Below are 17006 nucleotides of genomic sequence, written 5' to 3' on the forward strand. Positions count from 1 at the left end.
AAGTCAACTTTTTTTGTCTTGGCTAGCTAGCTGACTAATAATGCTTTTCTTTGAATGATGCATTTGGACACTGTACCAGCTTTTTGTTTCACCTGGCTGCTGGTGCCTGATCTTTAGAAAACATAAATGGAGGAGTCAATTATGCTTGAGGTATATGAGAAAGTCGGCACCAAAATGCAGAAAATGAAAACACCACGAGCTGAACGGAAAACCCAATCTAAAATCTGTTTGAAGTGTAGACTTCCGGATATGTGATCTCTAAATGATAACCATTTAATTGAATACCTCAATGTTCTTCACAAGTTACATTATAGCAATGACTTGAGTTCCAGTGTTAAAATGCTAAACATCAGTTGAGGAGTCACCCGAAGCTTGAGAGGAAAAGGAAATGCAGTGGAGGAAAGCAGTGCTGAGGCAGAGGGCTCGTTGTGAGGACGACTGGCTACCACTCTGAACTGTGTGGTAAACTTTCTGGCGCCTAGAGCTGCTAAGGCATCACCCAAGTGGTTGCCACACATTGTGAAGGAGGAGAAGTCCAGTGGCTACATGACTCAGGCTGGTTCCCAGAGTAGCCCTCTACAAGATCATCATCAGACTCCATCTCCAACAACCATCTCCCTAATCTAACCTAATCTTCCTAACCATCTCCTTAATCTGATCAAGCCATGAACTGACCCTCTACATTTTTGGAGGATGCATGCGCTCAAAGACTTGGAGGACCTAGCTAGCTACTATTGAGATGCAGCCTGTGTATCAATTACAATGCCAGTGTTGCTATTGAATGAAAGGCCTCCACACAGTGACGCAAGATGCAGTTCTTCAGTTTAATGTGTTGCTGTGAGCCACTGGCATTTATAGATGGTGTATGGACTTAGAGCACTGTAAGCAGCCATCCAGGTCGGGCCATCAGGAATTTCAAGGCTTCTCCTTGTAGCAGTCTGGAGGATGTTTTTGAATACAAGCCTAAAATGTAGTGTCTTGAATTTTGTTGACAAGAAAATTATTATTTTGATGACAGAATTAATTTGCCCCCAGACATTCTTAGGTAAACTGTGACTACCTGTCCTAAGTTAAATATACATCAGTAGTGAAGCCTACAAGATGCTATAGGCATGATGAGCGCTTAACTTAATCAATGATTCCTGAGTGGAAGAATAATTGCCCTTATGTACTGTATGTTAGATAAATTATGCAATGTGACATATTATAAAAACATGCCTTACGCCTTTAGACATGTTTTCTTGTTGCGTCAAAACATCTGGTTGTCAGAGACTACTGATGACACCAACATGCAGGATTATGAAGTCACTACAAGCACACTTACATAGGGTCAAAATTACTTTGAAATTAACATGGAAGCTTATCACAGGTGGATTTCAAGTTTGAGTAGACTGACATTATACATTGAGGGGCTGTTGTTGTTTTAGTAGTCTTACAAGCCACATGTTGTTAGGCCTACTATTCATCAATATAAATAATAATAGGTTAGGACTATAATAAGGTTATAACATGGTGAGAATTACATTTCATCCTTACATGTTTTTGAATGATAGCCTGTGATAGTAGAAGACTATCAGTTCACCGGGGCTTACCATATTTGGTCTGTAGTGGGAGTCTCTGGTTGTAGTAAAAGGGAGTCAGCATATTGCTAATAGCTCCGAACAAGGAAGTGAGTCATATTTACGGTGTAACTTCTCGCTTGCAACACTACGCAACACAGGGAAAATCCAATTGCATTAACATTTGTGCGTCCTCTCTCCTCGTAACCTTATCAAAACCCATTGGAGGAGAAGGTCAGAGGGGCGGGACATATGGCTTTCTCATCCAATGGGTTTTGAGAAAAGACAAGAGCGAGGACGCGAGGAGTATGCAATTGAGATATTCCCACAGACCAACGCAAAACCAGGAACGTGGATCGCTTTGACTGTACCAAAGAGAACAAGGAAGCAACATGTGCCGATAACTATACAAGTAATATGATCACAGCAATATAGAGAGGAAATAGAGAAAATAGTAATTGTACTGGATATTTAAAATACTGCGGTTATTATACAGGTAAGTGAGAAATATTGAGAAGTGTACCATATTTCTAAATCAACCTTTTGATGTGATTGAAAAATAATTTTGTAAACAAATGTTGGCTCTTTCCACATGTGATTTAAATAACTTGGTTATTGTTTGGTTATTACAKACGTTGTAAATGTATTTATTATTTAGGGAATATATTGAGTAATGACTATAAATTACAGCAATTACAACAGCCTACTCACCACGACAGTCCTTGTAGCATGTAATAATTTAATTGTAGCCTAGTATAATTGTTGTTTAGCTTTTTTATTCCCAAATCGAAGTATTATTTAAGTTTGTATATTTTAAACAATTTAGACTTCATCTTTAGGATAAACGCGGAATCTATTCAAGGAAACATTTAGAATTTCCAATTACATGGGGGGATTTCCGCGTTGAGAACCCACTCCCCTGTTCAATGTTTTCGAACGAGGCAAAAAAAAAAAGTCTGCGCCACAACGCGGAAAATTTCAAAAACCACGGGCTGAACGGAAAACCCAATCTGAAATCTGTTTGACGTGTAGCCTACAGGATGTGTGATCTCTAAATGATAACAATTTATTGTTCTTCACAAGTTACATTATAGCAATCACTTGAGTTCAAGTGATAAAATGTATCCAATCTCTGCAGTGTGGACTCTTTCCATAGGCTCAGGAAGCACGTGGCCGGGCTATAGGACACTCAAATTCACTCTTTTAGATCTGAAGTTTCAGCTGTTTTCTTGCAATTTACATGAACTTGCTATCAACAAGACTCACCACATGGCATGGGGCAACAATCTAATGTATATGCTGCTATAACATTGCTGTGCTATAACCATAATCTTTCAAGCTGCCATATTACTCAACAACAAACATTTTTTTTTATTTTTTATTTTTTTTTATTTTTTTAACCGTTATTTTACCAGGTAAGTTGACTGAGAACACATTCTCATTTGCAGCAACGACCTGGGGAATAGTTACAGGGGAGAGGAGGGGGATGAATGAGCCAATTGTAAACTGGGGATGATTAGGTGACCTTGATGGTCGAGGGCCAGATTGGGAATTTAGCCAGGACACCGGGGTTAACACCCCTACTCTTACGATAAGTGCCATGGGATCTTTAATGACCTCAGTGAGTCAGGACACCCGTTTAACGTCCCATCCGAAAGACGGCACCCTACACAGAGCAGTGTCCCCAATCACTGCCCTGGGGCATTGGGATCTTTGTTTAGACCAGAGGAAAGAGTGCCTCCTACTGGCCCTCCAACACCACTTCCAGCAGCACCTGGTCTCCCATCCAGGGACTGACCAGGACCAACCCTGCTTAGCTTCAGAAGCAAGCCAGCAGTGGTATGCAGGGTGGTATGCTGCTGGCAATTAATTAACTGGTGTCAAAGAAATACAGACAGCATGTATAACACAGAAGCTTCTCACTGCCAGTGTTCACTCATCTTAATAGGAACTAGTTATTATACAATTATTGGTTATTATATAGGTTATTGAACTGTGTTAGGCTAGGTGGACTGGTTCAGATTATTGGTTATTATATAGGTCAGGAATGTGTTAGGCTAGGTGGACTGGTTCAGATGACTGGTTTATTATATAGGTTATTGAACTGTGTTAGGCAGGTGGACTGGTTCAGCATTATTGGTATATTATATAGGTTATGGAACTGTGTTAGGCTAGGTGGATGGTTCAGCATTATTGGTTATTATATAGGTTATGGAACTGTGTTAGGCTAGGTGGACTGGTTCAGATTATTGGTTATTATATAGGTTATTGAACTGTGGTTAGGCTAGGTGGACTGGTTCAGATTATTGGTTATTATATAGGTTTTATGGACTGTGTTAGGCCTAGGTGGACTGGTTCAGATTATTGGTTATTATATAGGTTATGGAACTGTGTTAGGTCTAGGTGGACTGGTTCAGATTATTGGTTTTATATAGGTCTGGACTGTGTTGGCTAGGTGGACTGGTTCAGATTATTGGTTATTATATAGGGTTATGGAACTGTGTTAGGCTAGGTGACTGGTTCAGATTAATTGGTTATTATATAGGTTATTGGAACTGTGTTAGGCTAGGTGGACTGGTTTCAGATTATTGTGGTTATTATATAGGTTTTTGAACTGTGTTAGGCCTAGGTGGACTGGTTCAGATATTGGTTATTATATAGGTTATTGAACTGTGTTAGGCTAGGTGGACTGGTTCAGATTACTTGGTTATTATATAGGTCAATGAACTGTGTTTAGGCTAGGTGGACTGGTTCAGATTATTGGTTATTATATAGGTTATGAACTGTGTTAGGCTAGTGTAACTGGTCAGATTATTGGTTATTATATAGGATGGAACTGTGTTAGGCTAGGTGGACTGGTTCAGATTAATTGGTTATTATATAGGTCATGGACTGTGTTAGGCTAGGTGGACTGGTTCAGATTATTGGGACACCATGTCAACTTTCTCACACTTGCACAACATGGACTGACATGTATGTTGTTATTGGGCTGTAGAGAGGTCATGTCTCGGTCTTTACACAAAGATCAATACAGGGGTTGCTGCAATACCAACACCTCAGTGTTACTGCTTTGTCTGTTAGAGGCAGTGGGCCACTGTGTACTGTCACTCAAAGACTCTGCTTCTGGAACGGTTGCTCTGCTTGTAAATGCAATTTACATACAGATCTGACTTGACTTAAAGACACACCCAGGCTCCTTTTCACCTCTTTATCACCTGATTTTACTTACCGAAAGGCACATCTCAATAGGAGGTCCAGGTATGTCATGACATGTAACAAGTGAGGGGGGGGGCTTTCATCTTTAAATAAAATTATATTGGTCACATACACATATTTAGCAATGTTATTGTGGGTGTAGCGAAATGCTTGTGTTTCTAGCTCCAACAGTGCTGTAGTATCTAACAGGTCACAACAATGCACACAAATCTAAAAGTAAAACAGTGGAATTAAGAAATATATAAATATTAAGATGAGCAATGTCAGTGTGGCATTGACTAGAATACAGTATATATGGTATATAGTATATACAGAATGCAGTAAATACATATGAAATGAGTAAAACAGTATGTAAACATTATTAAAGTGACTAGTGTTCCATTATTAAGGTGACCAGTGGTTCCATGTCTATGTGCATAGGGCAGCAGCCTCTAGGGTAAAGGGTTGCGTAACCGGGTGGTGGCCGGCTTGTGATGGCTATTTAACAGTCTGATGGCCTTGAGATAGAAGCTGTTTTTCAGTCTCTCGGTCCCACCTTTGATGCACCTGTACTGACCTCTCCTTCTGGATGATAGCGGGGTGAACAGGCCGTGGCTCGGGTGGTTGATGTCCTCTATTTTCCCCTCAAGCAAGAGAGGATGCCAATCACATCAGACCAACTCCTTGAAGTTTGCAGTTGTGTTTAAAAAACAAAAAATGTCTCAAAATGTATTGTTTTAACCTTAAGTGTGTGTGCCAGAGGAGGCTGGTGAAGGGAGGACAGCTCATAATAACGAATGGAGTGAATGGAATGGTATCAAACATTCCATTTATTCCGTTCCAGCAATTACTATGAGCCCGCCCTCCCCAGTTAAAGTGCCACCAGCCACCATTTGTGTGAACATTACTCTATTTATACTCGGGATATTCTTTTTTAACAGGAAAAGTTCAAAAATAGCCTGAGTGCGTCTTTAAACCTCTTGGCCCCCTAAGGAGCATAGGGCATCCACCATGGCTCCACCTCACTTCTGTGTGAGGACAGGTATTCCCAAATGGGGGTACGCGCAATGCCGTCGGGGGTATGCCAAATAAAAATGTGAATCACATTTTTAAAAATATATATATTTAAAAAAAATGTCTTCACATTTTCAAACAGTCCATTTATATTTTCCAACGGGGCTATACATTTGGGCAAGTTTTTCTCTCTCGCCTTAGTAGCCTCGTTTCACTGCCAAAAATGTATTTAAACCGTCTAGTGTTCAGCGAAATAACAACACAACGTCAAATACAGGTAGCCTAGTCAAATAATTAACATCCAATCACATTACCGTTACTCTCTCGCAGGAATTCCACTAACGGTCTGTATGTAGCCAAACGTGCTCGTGTTGGTAGCTGCTGCTCATGTTGGTATCTGTACTGATGGCGCAAAAGCCATGACAGGGAGACATAGTGGAGTGGTAATGCTCGTGCAAGCAGTTGCTCCCGACGCCACTTGGGTAAACTGCAGAATCCACCGAGAGGCTCTTGCTGCCAAGGGAATGCCTGACAGCTTGAAAGACGTTTTGGACACTACAGTGAAAATGGTTAACTTTGTTAAAGCAAGGCCCCTGAATTCTCGTGTATTTTCTGCACTATGCAATGATATGGGCAGCGACCATGTAACACTTTTACAACATACAGAAGTGCGCTGGTTATCAAGGGGCAAAGTAATGACACATTTTTTTGATTTGAGAGACGAGCTTAAAGTTTTCTTTACTGTCCATAATTTTATCTTGTCTGACCGCTTGCATGATGACGAGTTTCTCACACGACTGGCCTATCTGGGTGATGTTTTTTCTCGCCTGAATGATCTGAATCTAGGATTACGGGGACTCTTCGCAATTATATTCAATGTGCGGAACAAAATTMAGGTTATGATTAAGAAGTTGGAGCTCTTCTCTGTCTGCATTAACAAGGACAACACACAGGTCTTTCCACCATTGTATGATTTTTTGTGTGCAAATGAACTCAAGCTTACGGACAATGTCAAATGTGATATAGCGAAGCACCTGAGAGTGAGTTAGGTGCGCAATTATGCTGGTACGTTCCCGAAACGGATGACACAAACAACTGGATTCATTTTCCCTTTCATGCCCTGCCTCCAGTCCACTTACCGATATCTGAACGAGAGCCTCATCGGAAATTGCAACAAGCGGTTCAGTGAAAATGTCATTTAATCAGAAGCCACTGCCAGATTTCTGGATTGGGCTGCGCTCAGAGCATCTTGCCTTGGCAAATCGTGCTGTTAAGACACTGATGCCCTTTGCAACCACGTACCTATGTGAGAGTGGATTCTCGGCCCTCACTAGCATGAAAACTAAATACAGGCACAGTGTGTGTGGAAAATGATTTAGACTGAGACGCTCCAATACAACCCAACATTGCAGAGTTATGTGCATCCTTTCAAGCACACCCTTCTCATTAACCTGTGGTGAGTTATTCACGATTTTTGTTGAACAAATAAGGTTTTATATATAAGATGGTTAAATAAAGAACAAAATTATTGATTATTATTATATTATTATTTGTGCCCTGGTCCTATAAGAGTTCTTTGTCAGTTCCCACAAAACCCACAAAAACTCACACTCATTCRTATGTTTCATAAATGTATCGTATAGTGTGTGTGTGTGTCAGGCTTACAATGATGGCTAAAAACAACATTTGAGAGTGTGCTGACCCTGGTGCTAGAAGTGGTACACAGCTGGAGGTTGAATGTTTGAAGGGGTACAGGACTATAAAAAGTTTGGGAGCCACTGATCTAGGACGTACAGATCTAGGATATAGATGAGGGTCTGTTCATGGCATTACATTTTTTAACTGAAAAATGTCATTTATAGACAGGAAGATGTTTAATTCTGGTCTCAGTGGTCCTAACATATTCTAATCTAATCACGAGCAATGTCCACATCAATCCAGTCTAAATAAGGTAGTGAATGATTTAGTCATGACAGCGATAATGGCACTTTAATATGCAAAGTTTATGATGACAGATGAGGCAACCAGTAAATGACTGGGCCATCATCTAACATGAGGTCAACTCTCTGAGCTGTAAGAGGTTTCACACTAGACTGCAGAGTGGAGTGGAGCATCGCACAGAATGAAACTCATTCTGCAGCTCACCACCTGTTGACTTGATAACCCTCGCCATTACATGCCCTGGCCTAGATACTGCACAAGAACCACATTACTATGTTCAGAGATGCTCATGTCTCTCAATTTGCCTCTCAGTGTCCTCAGTGATATACAGCAGTGGCCAAAATATGTGTCTGTTAGTTACACTTCTGAGAAATGGCTCTACAGTTGTATAATCTTAATTTGATCAATCTGTTGTTGCTGAAATGCACCGCAGAAAATGCAGAGGAGCACACTAACACACAGTTATATTAACAATATTGCACTTTTCATGTAGCCTACCTTTGGCGAGCTGATATCCTAACCACTGATCAAGCAACATTATGCACTAAACATTTCAATCCAGTCGCTGCAGGATTATTTTGCTGTGACAATATAGGTCAAATTAAGATCCTACATCTACAGTAGATGTTGCTGTGCAGTCTGAAAAAGAACAAACGTGGCGATAGTTGTGGTCGATATTATTAGACTGAAAGACATTATGTGGCTGTGAAGTTAGAGAAGTGGTCAGACTGGGAACTACTCGGTCAGAACAATGTGATGAGTCAGTAGTCTGTGTCTGTAACAGTCTGTGTTACTGTATTTCTGCAAAGATGTAGGATCTTCATTTGGTCACCCTGTTGCAGGAGAACTTTCCTGCACAGCAGGACATTTTAAACGTGTAGTGTATTTGAGGTTTAAAAAGGCTTCTGAAGTTTATAATTTCCACTTTGAAATTTCAGACTTGATTTTCCCTTACAAAAAATGTAACCCTAACAGAAACATACATTAATTATAATCCACATAATAATTCACATTTCCTGTTGCTGCAGGATTATTTTCCTGCTATAGCAAAACTCAAATTAAGATCCTACATCTGTAACTTCTCACTGACATTCCTATTGGGTTTCAACATGGTGATGAAAACAATCTTTTTCAGTCCATTCAAATTGGTCCATATCACATTTTTAGATGAGATCACATGTATGAACAAATAGTCTACCCTTCTTCTGTATACCCCTAAGGTAAAAAGGAATACCATTCTGTCACCCCCCCCCKACTGTAAATATCCTGTTGCCTATCTAACATTCTTTCTTTCCACCAACGGTGGGACGAGGCAGTTTAAGAGTGCAGACTAGAGGCACCACCTGCAAATGCTTTTCAGTTATGCCAGCTATCTGAAACAGGAAATCCTAGCTGAAAATCCATCGTCAGCTGGGTTTAGAGAGTTGTCTTCAGACTGAGGGTACTGTTTGTAGTGTGTATCTGTGTCTGTCTGCGTGTGTGTTTATGTGAAAGAGAGATAGAGGGAGAGAGGGAGAGAGTTTCGACATAACATCCTGAGGCACACTGAGTTCTTCAAGCACTTGTGACCGTGTACTGGTAGAGTTCTAATGAAAAATGCATTCTGTTATTGAATAAGATACAATCACAGTACCATGTGATCATCAAAAGCATCTGAAAGCAATATTGTGAAGTAATAATGTATTGAATAGGACTTTGTTACCTCACCACCTGGTATTTCTCTACAACTGAGTTACAACGTGGTTACTAACTGTATAAGCTCACTGAACCTACCCCACTGGGACAAAACTGGTTGAATCAACATTGTTTCCTCGTCATTTCAACCACCAAAATCAATGTGATGACGTTGAATCAACGTGGGAAACTAATTGGATTTGCCAAATTTTTTGCGTTTTTTCTTTCCTCTTCAGATTTCACATTGAATTCAGGTTAGTTGACATTCAACCAAATGTAAATCAAAACTAGACGTTGAACTGACATCTGTTGTCACGCGGGACTGGGTGGGTGAAGGAATCAGACGCAGAGAGTTCCACTGTGCAAAAGTGCTCTTTACTTCGGCACACAAGTCCAAGAATACAGGGCGCGGACAACAACGTGACAACCCAAAAAACACAGGGTGCCAAGTTTAAGAAAATAAATCCACCTCTACCTAAAACGCACACACGTAACATAAAGACAAAAAACAATAAACTGACAAAATAAACGAAGACGAAACAGTCCCGTATGGTGACAACACAGGAACACACGAACAGGAACAATCACCCACACCCCACAATACAAAACAGGCTACCTAAATATGGTTCCCAATCAGAGACAACAACTAACACCTGCCTCTGATTGAGAACCATATCAGGCCAACACATAGAAATAGACAAACTAGACATACAACATAGAATGCCCACTCAGATCACACCCTGACCAAACAAAACATAGAAACATACAAAGCAAACTATGGTCAGGGCGTGACATCTGTGCCCAGTGGGACTGTACGGTAAAGCTATTTGTTATGTTGGTCTTAAGGGAAATTAACTTCTTCACTTGTGAACTGTAGAAACAAATTGTTTCTGTATAATTGCTTAACAGTTTACATAATGCCATTAGTACATAGTTGTGTCACCAGAAAAAGTCTGTCACCTCCGGGAAGATGCTTAAGGTGGAATATAATTGTCACGCCTTCCTCAAGCTGATGCAACTAATGTTTTTTTCAAATTCTCCCTGACTCTCTCTGTATGTCAGGTCTACACTAACAACAACAATTAACCCTCGCACCTCGACTAAACCAGAGCAGGAAGTCAACACACTTGCACTCCTCACATACGTAGTTTCATGATGGTTAATCAGCTACACTGGCTCAGCGTTTCTGCTAAGCTGGCAAACATTCCACTTCTTTGACCGGTACTGTAGGCAGGGGTTGTACTGTACCTTCTCCCCTGTGTCAATCTGACACTYTCTGGCACTATTGAGAAGAAACAAACTCTGTATCTATCAGAAGGCACATACTGTACCTTTGGTCTGTAACTGAATCTGACACGTTTTGCATATGTAACATATTGATATGCCAACATGGCCTATGAGTCTATTTGCATCTTGTTTGCCTGTATACAAACTACGACCTTTGGCTCCCAGTTTGTTTAAACAACAGAAGGTCAGTCTGACTTGCGTACATTGAACATATATATACCTCTAGTGTGGTCTGAAGGTAATGATAATAGAAAACACACAGTGGCTAAATACTCTAAGAAGTGGTCTTATCCAAGGAGCTGACTTCCTCCTGCCCAACATTAGACTGAATGGCAGACCGTGAAATAGGGCTATTCTGGGGTTTGAGGAACTGTGAAAATAATTTTGTTGACAGTGGTGGTGGCTTGTGAATTGTACACACACGCTGTAGTTTCGGGAATATGTTTTTCACGCTGTACAGTTGGTTAAAATATTCTAAATTAGTTGAGTAGCTTTACAGGATAGACTAATGCTTTCTGCACCTATTTCCTCACAGAAACTATGAAGAGAGAGGTAAACGCCGGGGTGAATTTCCTGAGAAGCCTAGCCGTGGAGCGGGGTGGCTTAGATGGAACCAAAGCTGACGCTTTTGCTGGAAAGCTGCGGCAACTTCTGTGCGACAAATTCAAAGACCACTGGTACCCCGACAACCCCAACAAAGGACAGGCATTCAGGTAAACAACAAGGAAAGTGAAATATTAAAGAATTTAAGTAACTGGGTTGTTATTTCGTGTGGATGTCTATGAGAAGATACACATACAGTGCTGTGGAAAAGTATTTGCCCCCTTACTGATTTCTGAATTTTTTGCACATTTGTCTCACTTAAATGTTTCAGATCYTCAAACAAATTTAAATATTACACAAAGATAACCCAAGTAAACACAAAATGCAGTTTTTAAGTGATGATTTTATTTATTAAGGGAAAAAAGCTATCCGAACCTTCAAAAAGTAATTGCCCCCTAAACCTAATAACTGGGTGTGCCACCCTCAGCAGCAACAACTGCAATCAAGCATTTGCGATAACTGGCAATGAGTCTTTCACATRGCTGTGGAGGAATTTTGGCCCACTCTTCTTTGCACAATTGTTTTAATTCGGCCACATTGGAGGGTTTTCGAGCATGAACCGCCTTTTTAAGGTCACGCCACAGCATCTCAATCGGATTCAAGTCCGGACTTTGACTAGGCCACTCCAAAACCTTCATTTAATTTTTTTTAAGCCATTCAGAGGTGGACTTGCTGGTGTGTTCTGGATCATTGTCCTGCTGCAGAAACCAAGTGCACTTCAGCTTGAGGTCACGAACTGATGGCCGGACATTCTGCTTCAGGATTTTTTGGTAGAGAGCAGAATTCATGGTTCCATCAAATCACAGCAAGTCGTCCAGGTCCTGAAGCAGCAAAGCAGCCCCAGACCATCATACTACCACCACCATATTTTACTGTTGGTATGATGTTCTTTTTCTGAAATGCTGTGTTACTTTTACGCCAGATGTCACGGGACGCACACCTTCCAAAAAGTTCAACTTTTGTCTCGTCAGTCCACATAATATTTTCCCAAAAGTCTTGGGGATCATCAAGATGTTTTTTTCCAAAAGTGAGACGAGCCTTTATGTTKCTTTTGGTCAGCAGTGGTTTTCGCCTTGGAACTCTGCCATGGATGCCATTTTTGCCCAGTGTCTTTCTTATGGTTGAGTCATGAACACTGATCTTAACTGAGGCAAGTGAGGCCTGCAGTTCTTTAGATGTTGTTGTGGGTTCTTTTGTGACCTCTTGGATGAGTCGTCGCTGCGCTCTTGGGGTAATTTTGGTAGGTCGGCCACTCCTGGGAAGGTTCACCACTGTTCCAAATTTTCTCCATTTGTGGATAATGGCTCTCACCGTGGTTCGCTGGAGCCCCAAAGCTTTAGAAATGGCATTGTAACCCTTTCCAGACTGATAGATGTCAATTACTTTTTTTCTCATCTGTTCCTGAATTTCTTTGGACTACTTCACTTTGTCAGACAGGTTCTATTTAAGTAATTTCTTGATTCATCAGGTCTGGCAGTAATCAGGCCTGGGTGTGGCTAGTGAAATTGAACTCAGCTTTCCAAAAATGGTGATTAACCACAGTAAATTCATGATTTAACAAGGAGGGGCAATTACTTTGTCACATAGGGCCATGAAGGTTCGGATAGCTTTTTTCCCTTAATAAATAAAATTAACGCTTAAAAACTGCATTTTGTGTTTACTTGGGTTATCTTTGTGTAATATTTAAATTTGCTTGATGATCTGAAACATTTAAGTGTGACAAATGTGCAAAAAAATAAGAAATCAGGAAGGGGGAAAATACTTTTTCACATCACTGTACATGATAAGTTGACTGTGGTCCAGGTGAACAGCTCTCTGCACTTTGACCTCTCTTAGGTGCATCAGGGTAAGCGAGGGGGTGGTGTGTGATGAGGAGGTGCTGAGAGCGTGTGAGGAGAGCAAGCTCAAACCCAGCGAGCTGGGCCTCCCATGCGAGATTGCGCTGTGGATCGACCCACTGGAGGTGTGCGCACGGTGAGTCACACTATGTTACTCACACGTGCACAGACGTACACACACAGTGAGACAGTGACATACTCAGTCTCAGAGACAGAAGGCAGAGGAAGAAGGTTTTCATTCATTGTACAGTCATTCAGTCAGCTCTCTGGAGGTACCATATTTATCATCATGATGCATGTGTTGTACGAACCTGCCCATTATGTGATGACTCATCAAGTTACGGTAGGAGGAGGGTGAGAAAATACAACAACTACAATGAGGGAATGATCCTGAGGGAGATGGGTTGATAGAAGTGAAACTGTTAGACCCTTCAAACTTTTACTGCAGTGGGCTAAATCACGGTCACACAGAGTGATTATTGGTAGTCTTAAACAAATCTATTGTGAAACAAAAGCATACACCTCACACACATGGTTATGGGCTTAAAAAAAAGAAGACACCTGTTCCATGTCAGATATACAGTTGAAATGTATTCAATTTAGAGTTTGCATCCTAATATTACACTTTCTATACATCACAGAAGACTGYAATGTTTAAATAACGTTTGACATAGAAACACCAGATTTCCGGTGGCTTTTTTGATTATGAAAAATATGAATAACATTCCACCCATGAGGCCACTAGGTCATTTGACTGCAGGAAAGGGCTACAAGGTGGTTTATAGGTCATTCCAATGTGTTTTGTTACAGAAACGAATGTATTCTCTTTCCTCTCTCACAGGTCAGGGGAGAACTGCAGATACTTTACAGTAGCTCGTTTCAAAGAAGGAGAAGAGGAGGATGAGGAAGATGTGAAAGGAGACAAAGATGTTGACCTGGATACGTCCGACTACCACTCTGCCAGCTCGTCTGACTGTGGCTCTGCTGTCTCCAGCGATACAGAGGAGGAGGGGAAGGATGGAGAGACGGACGGAAGAAAAGATGAGAAGACGAAAGAGAAAGAGGGAAAGAAAGAGAAGGAGAAGGCGGGGGGCGGACCTTGTGTGATTGCCATGATGCCCAGGGTTCGGAACAGGTTCAGGGTGGAGCATGCTAAACAGAAGGTCACCAAAACACTGGTAAGAACTTTTCTGTTAATCTACATTACCTTAATGTGGTACCAAATCTCCCTCTCTGACATCCACAATGTAGCACTATGGACACGTAGATTCACGTAGCACCAGATCCTACACATCCAGAAGAAGTGATCTCTAAGTACTATCTGATTGAATTGAAGATGAATTATAATCGAAATCCTATCTAAGTTCTCTCTCCCTCTGTTCTCTCTCTCTCCAGCTCCAGCCTACCTCTCAGCATTACTTCTACCACCCTGCCCCTGTATGGCCCACAACATACAAGAAGAAGGGTCCTGTGTTCCTCACCACAATATACGCGCCTCCACCTCCTCCAGTGTTCGGCTACTACGTCCTGCCCCAGCCACCCCCGCAGTTCATCATGCCTTATGCCACTCTGCAGCCATGGGGGGCTGTGAAGAACTAAACCAACTGGTTAGAAAGTTAAACTGCTATTTTACATATGAGCCGATCACGCATTAAGCCAATCACAATGGGTCTATGCAGGTTTTTGAAGGTGTGGGTGAGGCGCAATTAAGATAGTTTGACAAAATATTTGAAGGGTTAGCGAGGAGCAGAACTTGATTCATTATATCATTTTTTGATTGCTGTACACTTCTTTTTCTTCTTTTTGGTGACAATCAGTTTTGGGGATTTCCTCTATGTAACTTTCTTAGGTAGAATTGCCACTGAAGTAAACAGGGAATATACTAAAACAGGCATTTAGCAAATATTGCTACAGGCACTTCCCTAAGGGCTGCCAGTGGGTTTTGGTTTAGGGTAATCCACTGATTAAAAGTAGTCTATTCATATTTTTAAAAAGCAGTGGAACTGGCTTTGAGGTCCAGAGTGTAGTTTGAGGGCTGTATTCCTTCATTGGGTGCTCATAACATCTCAGGAATCCTCAGCAATAAGCTGAAAGCCTAAGCTTTTATGATGATTTTATATAGTTTTGTAAATATTATAGACTACCTTTTCATCTGTCACCTCTATGAAGCATCAAAATGGTGAATGTGCACTGTAGGATATAGACCAGGGCTGCCCAATCATGGTCCTGGTGGGCCTAAAACACGTCTGGTTTTTGTTTCTACCTGGTAGTTAATTGGACTCACTTGGTGTCACAGGTCTGAATTAGTCCCTGATTAGGAGAGGATGAAAACCAGTAGTGTTTCGGCCCTTCAGGACCAGGATTGGGCAGCCCTGCTATAGACTGTAACGATATGCAGCTACATGTGGTAACATATGTACCGTGTCTCTTGAGTTCTCAGAAGCTGCATCTTACTGCATATCATTACAATATAATGTGTCAATATGAGACAATAGATTACCACAAGCACTGTACAGTATATGAAATGGTATTCTGGAATCCAATCTAATGTGATTTACTATTTTTGACAATTCACTGTGATTGTTATCTGTCAAGTACAGACATCTCTCTATTTTATAATAATTAACAGACCAACCAGAAGCTTTTTGTACATACTGTAACCTATTAAGAAATAGTCATTATCAACCACATTTGTTTTTTTGAATTTGTTGTCATTTATTTTTCCACCTGTGGGTGGTACCAAAATCATTGTTGTAAAGTCAAATTCAATGCATATTTATGTATATTCTCTATTTTATATATCTTGATAAAGTTTGTAGTGTTGGTGCATGTATCATTTTAAATGGTTATTTGTTTATAATTTCCTTTTTTAGAAATCTTTAGTCTGCTTTAGGCCAGATTGAAGAACAATCTGTCCTTAATGGCAATGTACTCTTATAATTTCCACCCGGCACAGCCAGAAGAGGACTGGCCACCCCTCAGAGCCTGGTTCCTCTCTAGGTTTCTTCCTAGGTTCCTGCCGTTCTAGGGAGTTTTTCCTAGGCACCGTGCTGCATTGATTGCTGTTAGAGGTTTTAGGTTGTGTTTCTGTATAGCACTTTGTGACATCTGCTGATGTAAAAAGGGCTTTATAAATACATGTGATTTGAGTGATTGCTGAGATAAAATGGGTCTGAACTGAACTGTATTCACTCTTGTATAATCAGTCTTCCATGGATTTACTGTAAATAGTTTTATATACTGGAAATAAAAAATGCTTGGGTGATCCAAATGTTTAGCTTTAATATGAATAGATGTTTTCATAACTTAATACTTATATTCTCTATTTTTATYCTGGCTTTTATTGGCCCATTGATCTGCTCTGGATGCATATTTATTAAATTTTATTAATTGCCTTTTCACTTGTTCTGAGTACAGAGCAGTACTCTGTTCACACAATTCTTACTGTATCTGATAGACAATTGTCCATGCTAATGTCTATGTTAAGCTGTGTTAGTTTTTATACTAATCATCTCTCTGTCTTGTCAGCACATAACATTAAATCAACCGATTTATAAAATCAAATTGTGTTTTTGCAATCTGTTACCTTGTGTATACTGTACTGTTTCACACAGACAAGTACTGTATTGAGAGAATATGTATATATTTACATGCGCAAGAGCTGTCTGTACGCTACCTCGGGCCAGAATCACTTGTAACTAAACTTTATAGCAACATACACTACATGACCAAAAGTATGTGGACACCTGCTCGTCGAACATCTAATTTCAAAATCATGGGCATTAATATGGAGTTGGTCCCCCCTTTGCAGGCCGTCATTGTAAATAAGAATTTGTTCTTAACTGACTTGCCTAGTTAAATAAAAGGCTGCTATAACAGCCTCCACTCTTCTGGG

General features: G+C 40.6%; 1 protein-coding gene across 3 annotated transcripts; it reads left to right on the forward strand.

The window, feature by feature from the left end:
* Nucleotides 1–1867: 1867 nt before the first annotated feature.
* Nucleotides 1868–16675, forward strand: si:dkey-79d12.5 (maternal B9.15 protein). 3 transcript variants are annotated; one of them, XR_011474881.1, is made up of 6 exons: nt 1868–2055; nt 11206–11383; nt 13110–13247; nt 13953–14289; nt 14507–16111; nt 16144–16675. XR_011474881.1 is itself a non-coding variant. In XM_023980352.3 (5 exons), the coding sequence occupies exons 2-5, from the start codon at nt 11211–11213 to the stop codon at nt 14708–14710; spliced, it is 852 nt and encodes a 283-aa protein (XP_023836120.1). In that variant the 5' UTR covers nt 1868–2055; nt 11206–11210; the 3' UTR covers nt 14711–16675. The 3 variants fall into 3 exon arrangements, 2 of the variants coding, with proteins under 2 accessions (XP_023836120.1, XP_023836123.1); XM_023980352.3 differs by having other exon boundaries at nt 14507–16675; XM_023980355.3 differs by lacking the exon at nt 1868–2055 and adding an exon at nt 9043–9150 and having other exon boundaries at nt 14507–16675.
* Nucleotides 16676–17006: the final 331 nt, after the last annotated feature.

Source organism: Salvelinus sp. IW2-2015, linkage group LG35 (assembly GCF_002910315.2).
Source record: "Salvelinus sp. IW2-2015 linkage group LG35, ASM291031v2, whole genome shotgun sequence".
Classification (NCBI taxonomy): Eukaryota; Metazoa; Chordata; class Actinopteri; order Salmoniformes; family Salmonidae; genus Salvelinus; species Salvelinus sp. IW2-2015.

Excerpts from the sequence above, each read along its gene's own strand:
- si:dkey-79d12.5 (XM_023980352.3), top strand. The coding sequence starts at position 11,211 with ATGAAGAGAGAGGTAAACGCCGGGGTGAATTTCCTGAGAAGCCTAGCC. Across the intron at positions 13,248-13,952 it reads CCACTGGAGGTGTGCGCACG|GTCAGGGGAGAACTGCAGAT; the intron begins GTGAGTCACACT and ends CCTCTCTCACAG. Across the intron at positions 14,290-14,506 it reads AGAAGGTCACCAAAACACTG|CTCCAGCCTACCTCTCAGCA; the intron begins GTAAGAACTTTT and ends CTCTCTCTCCAG.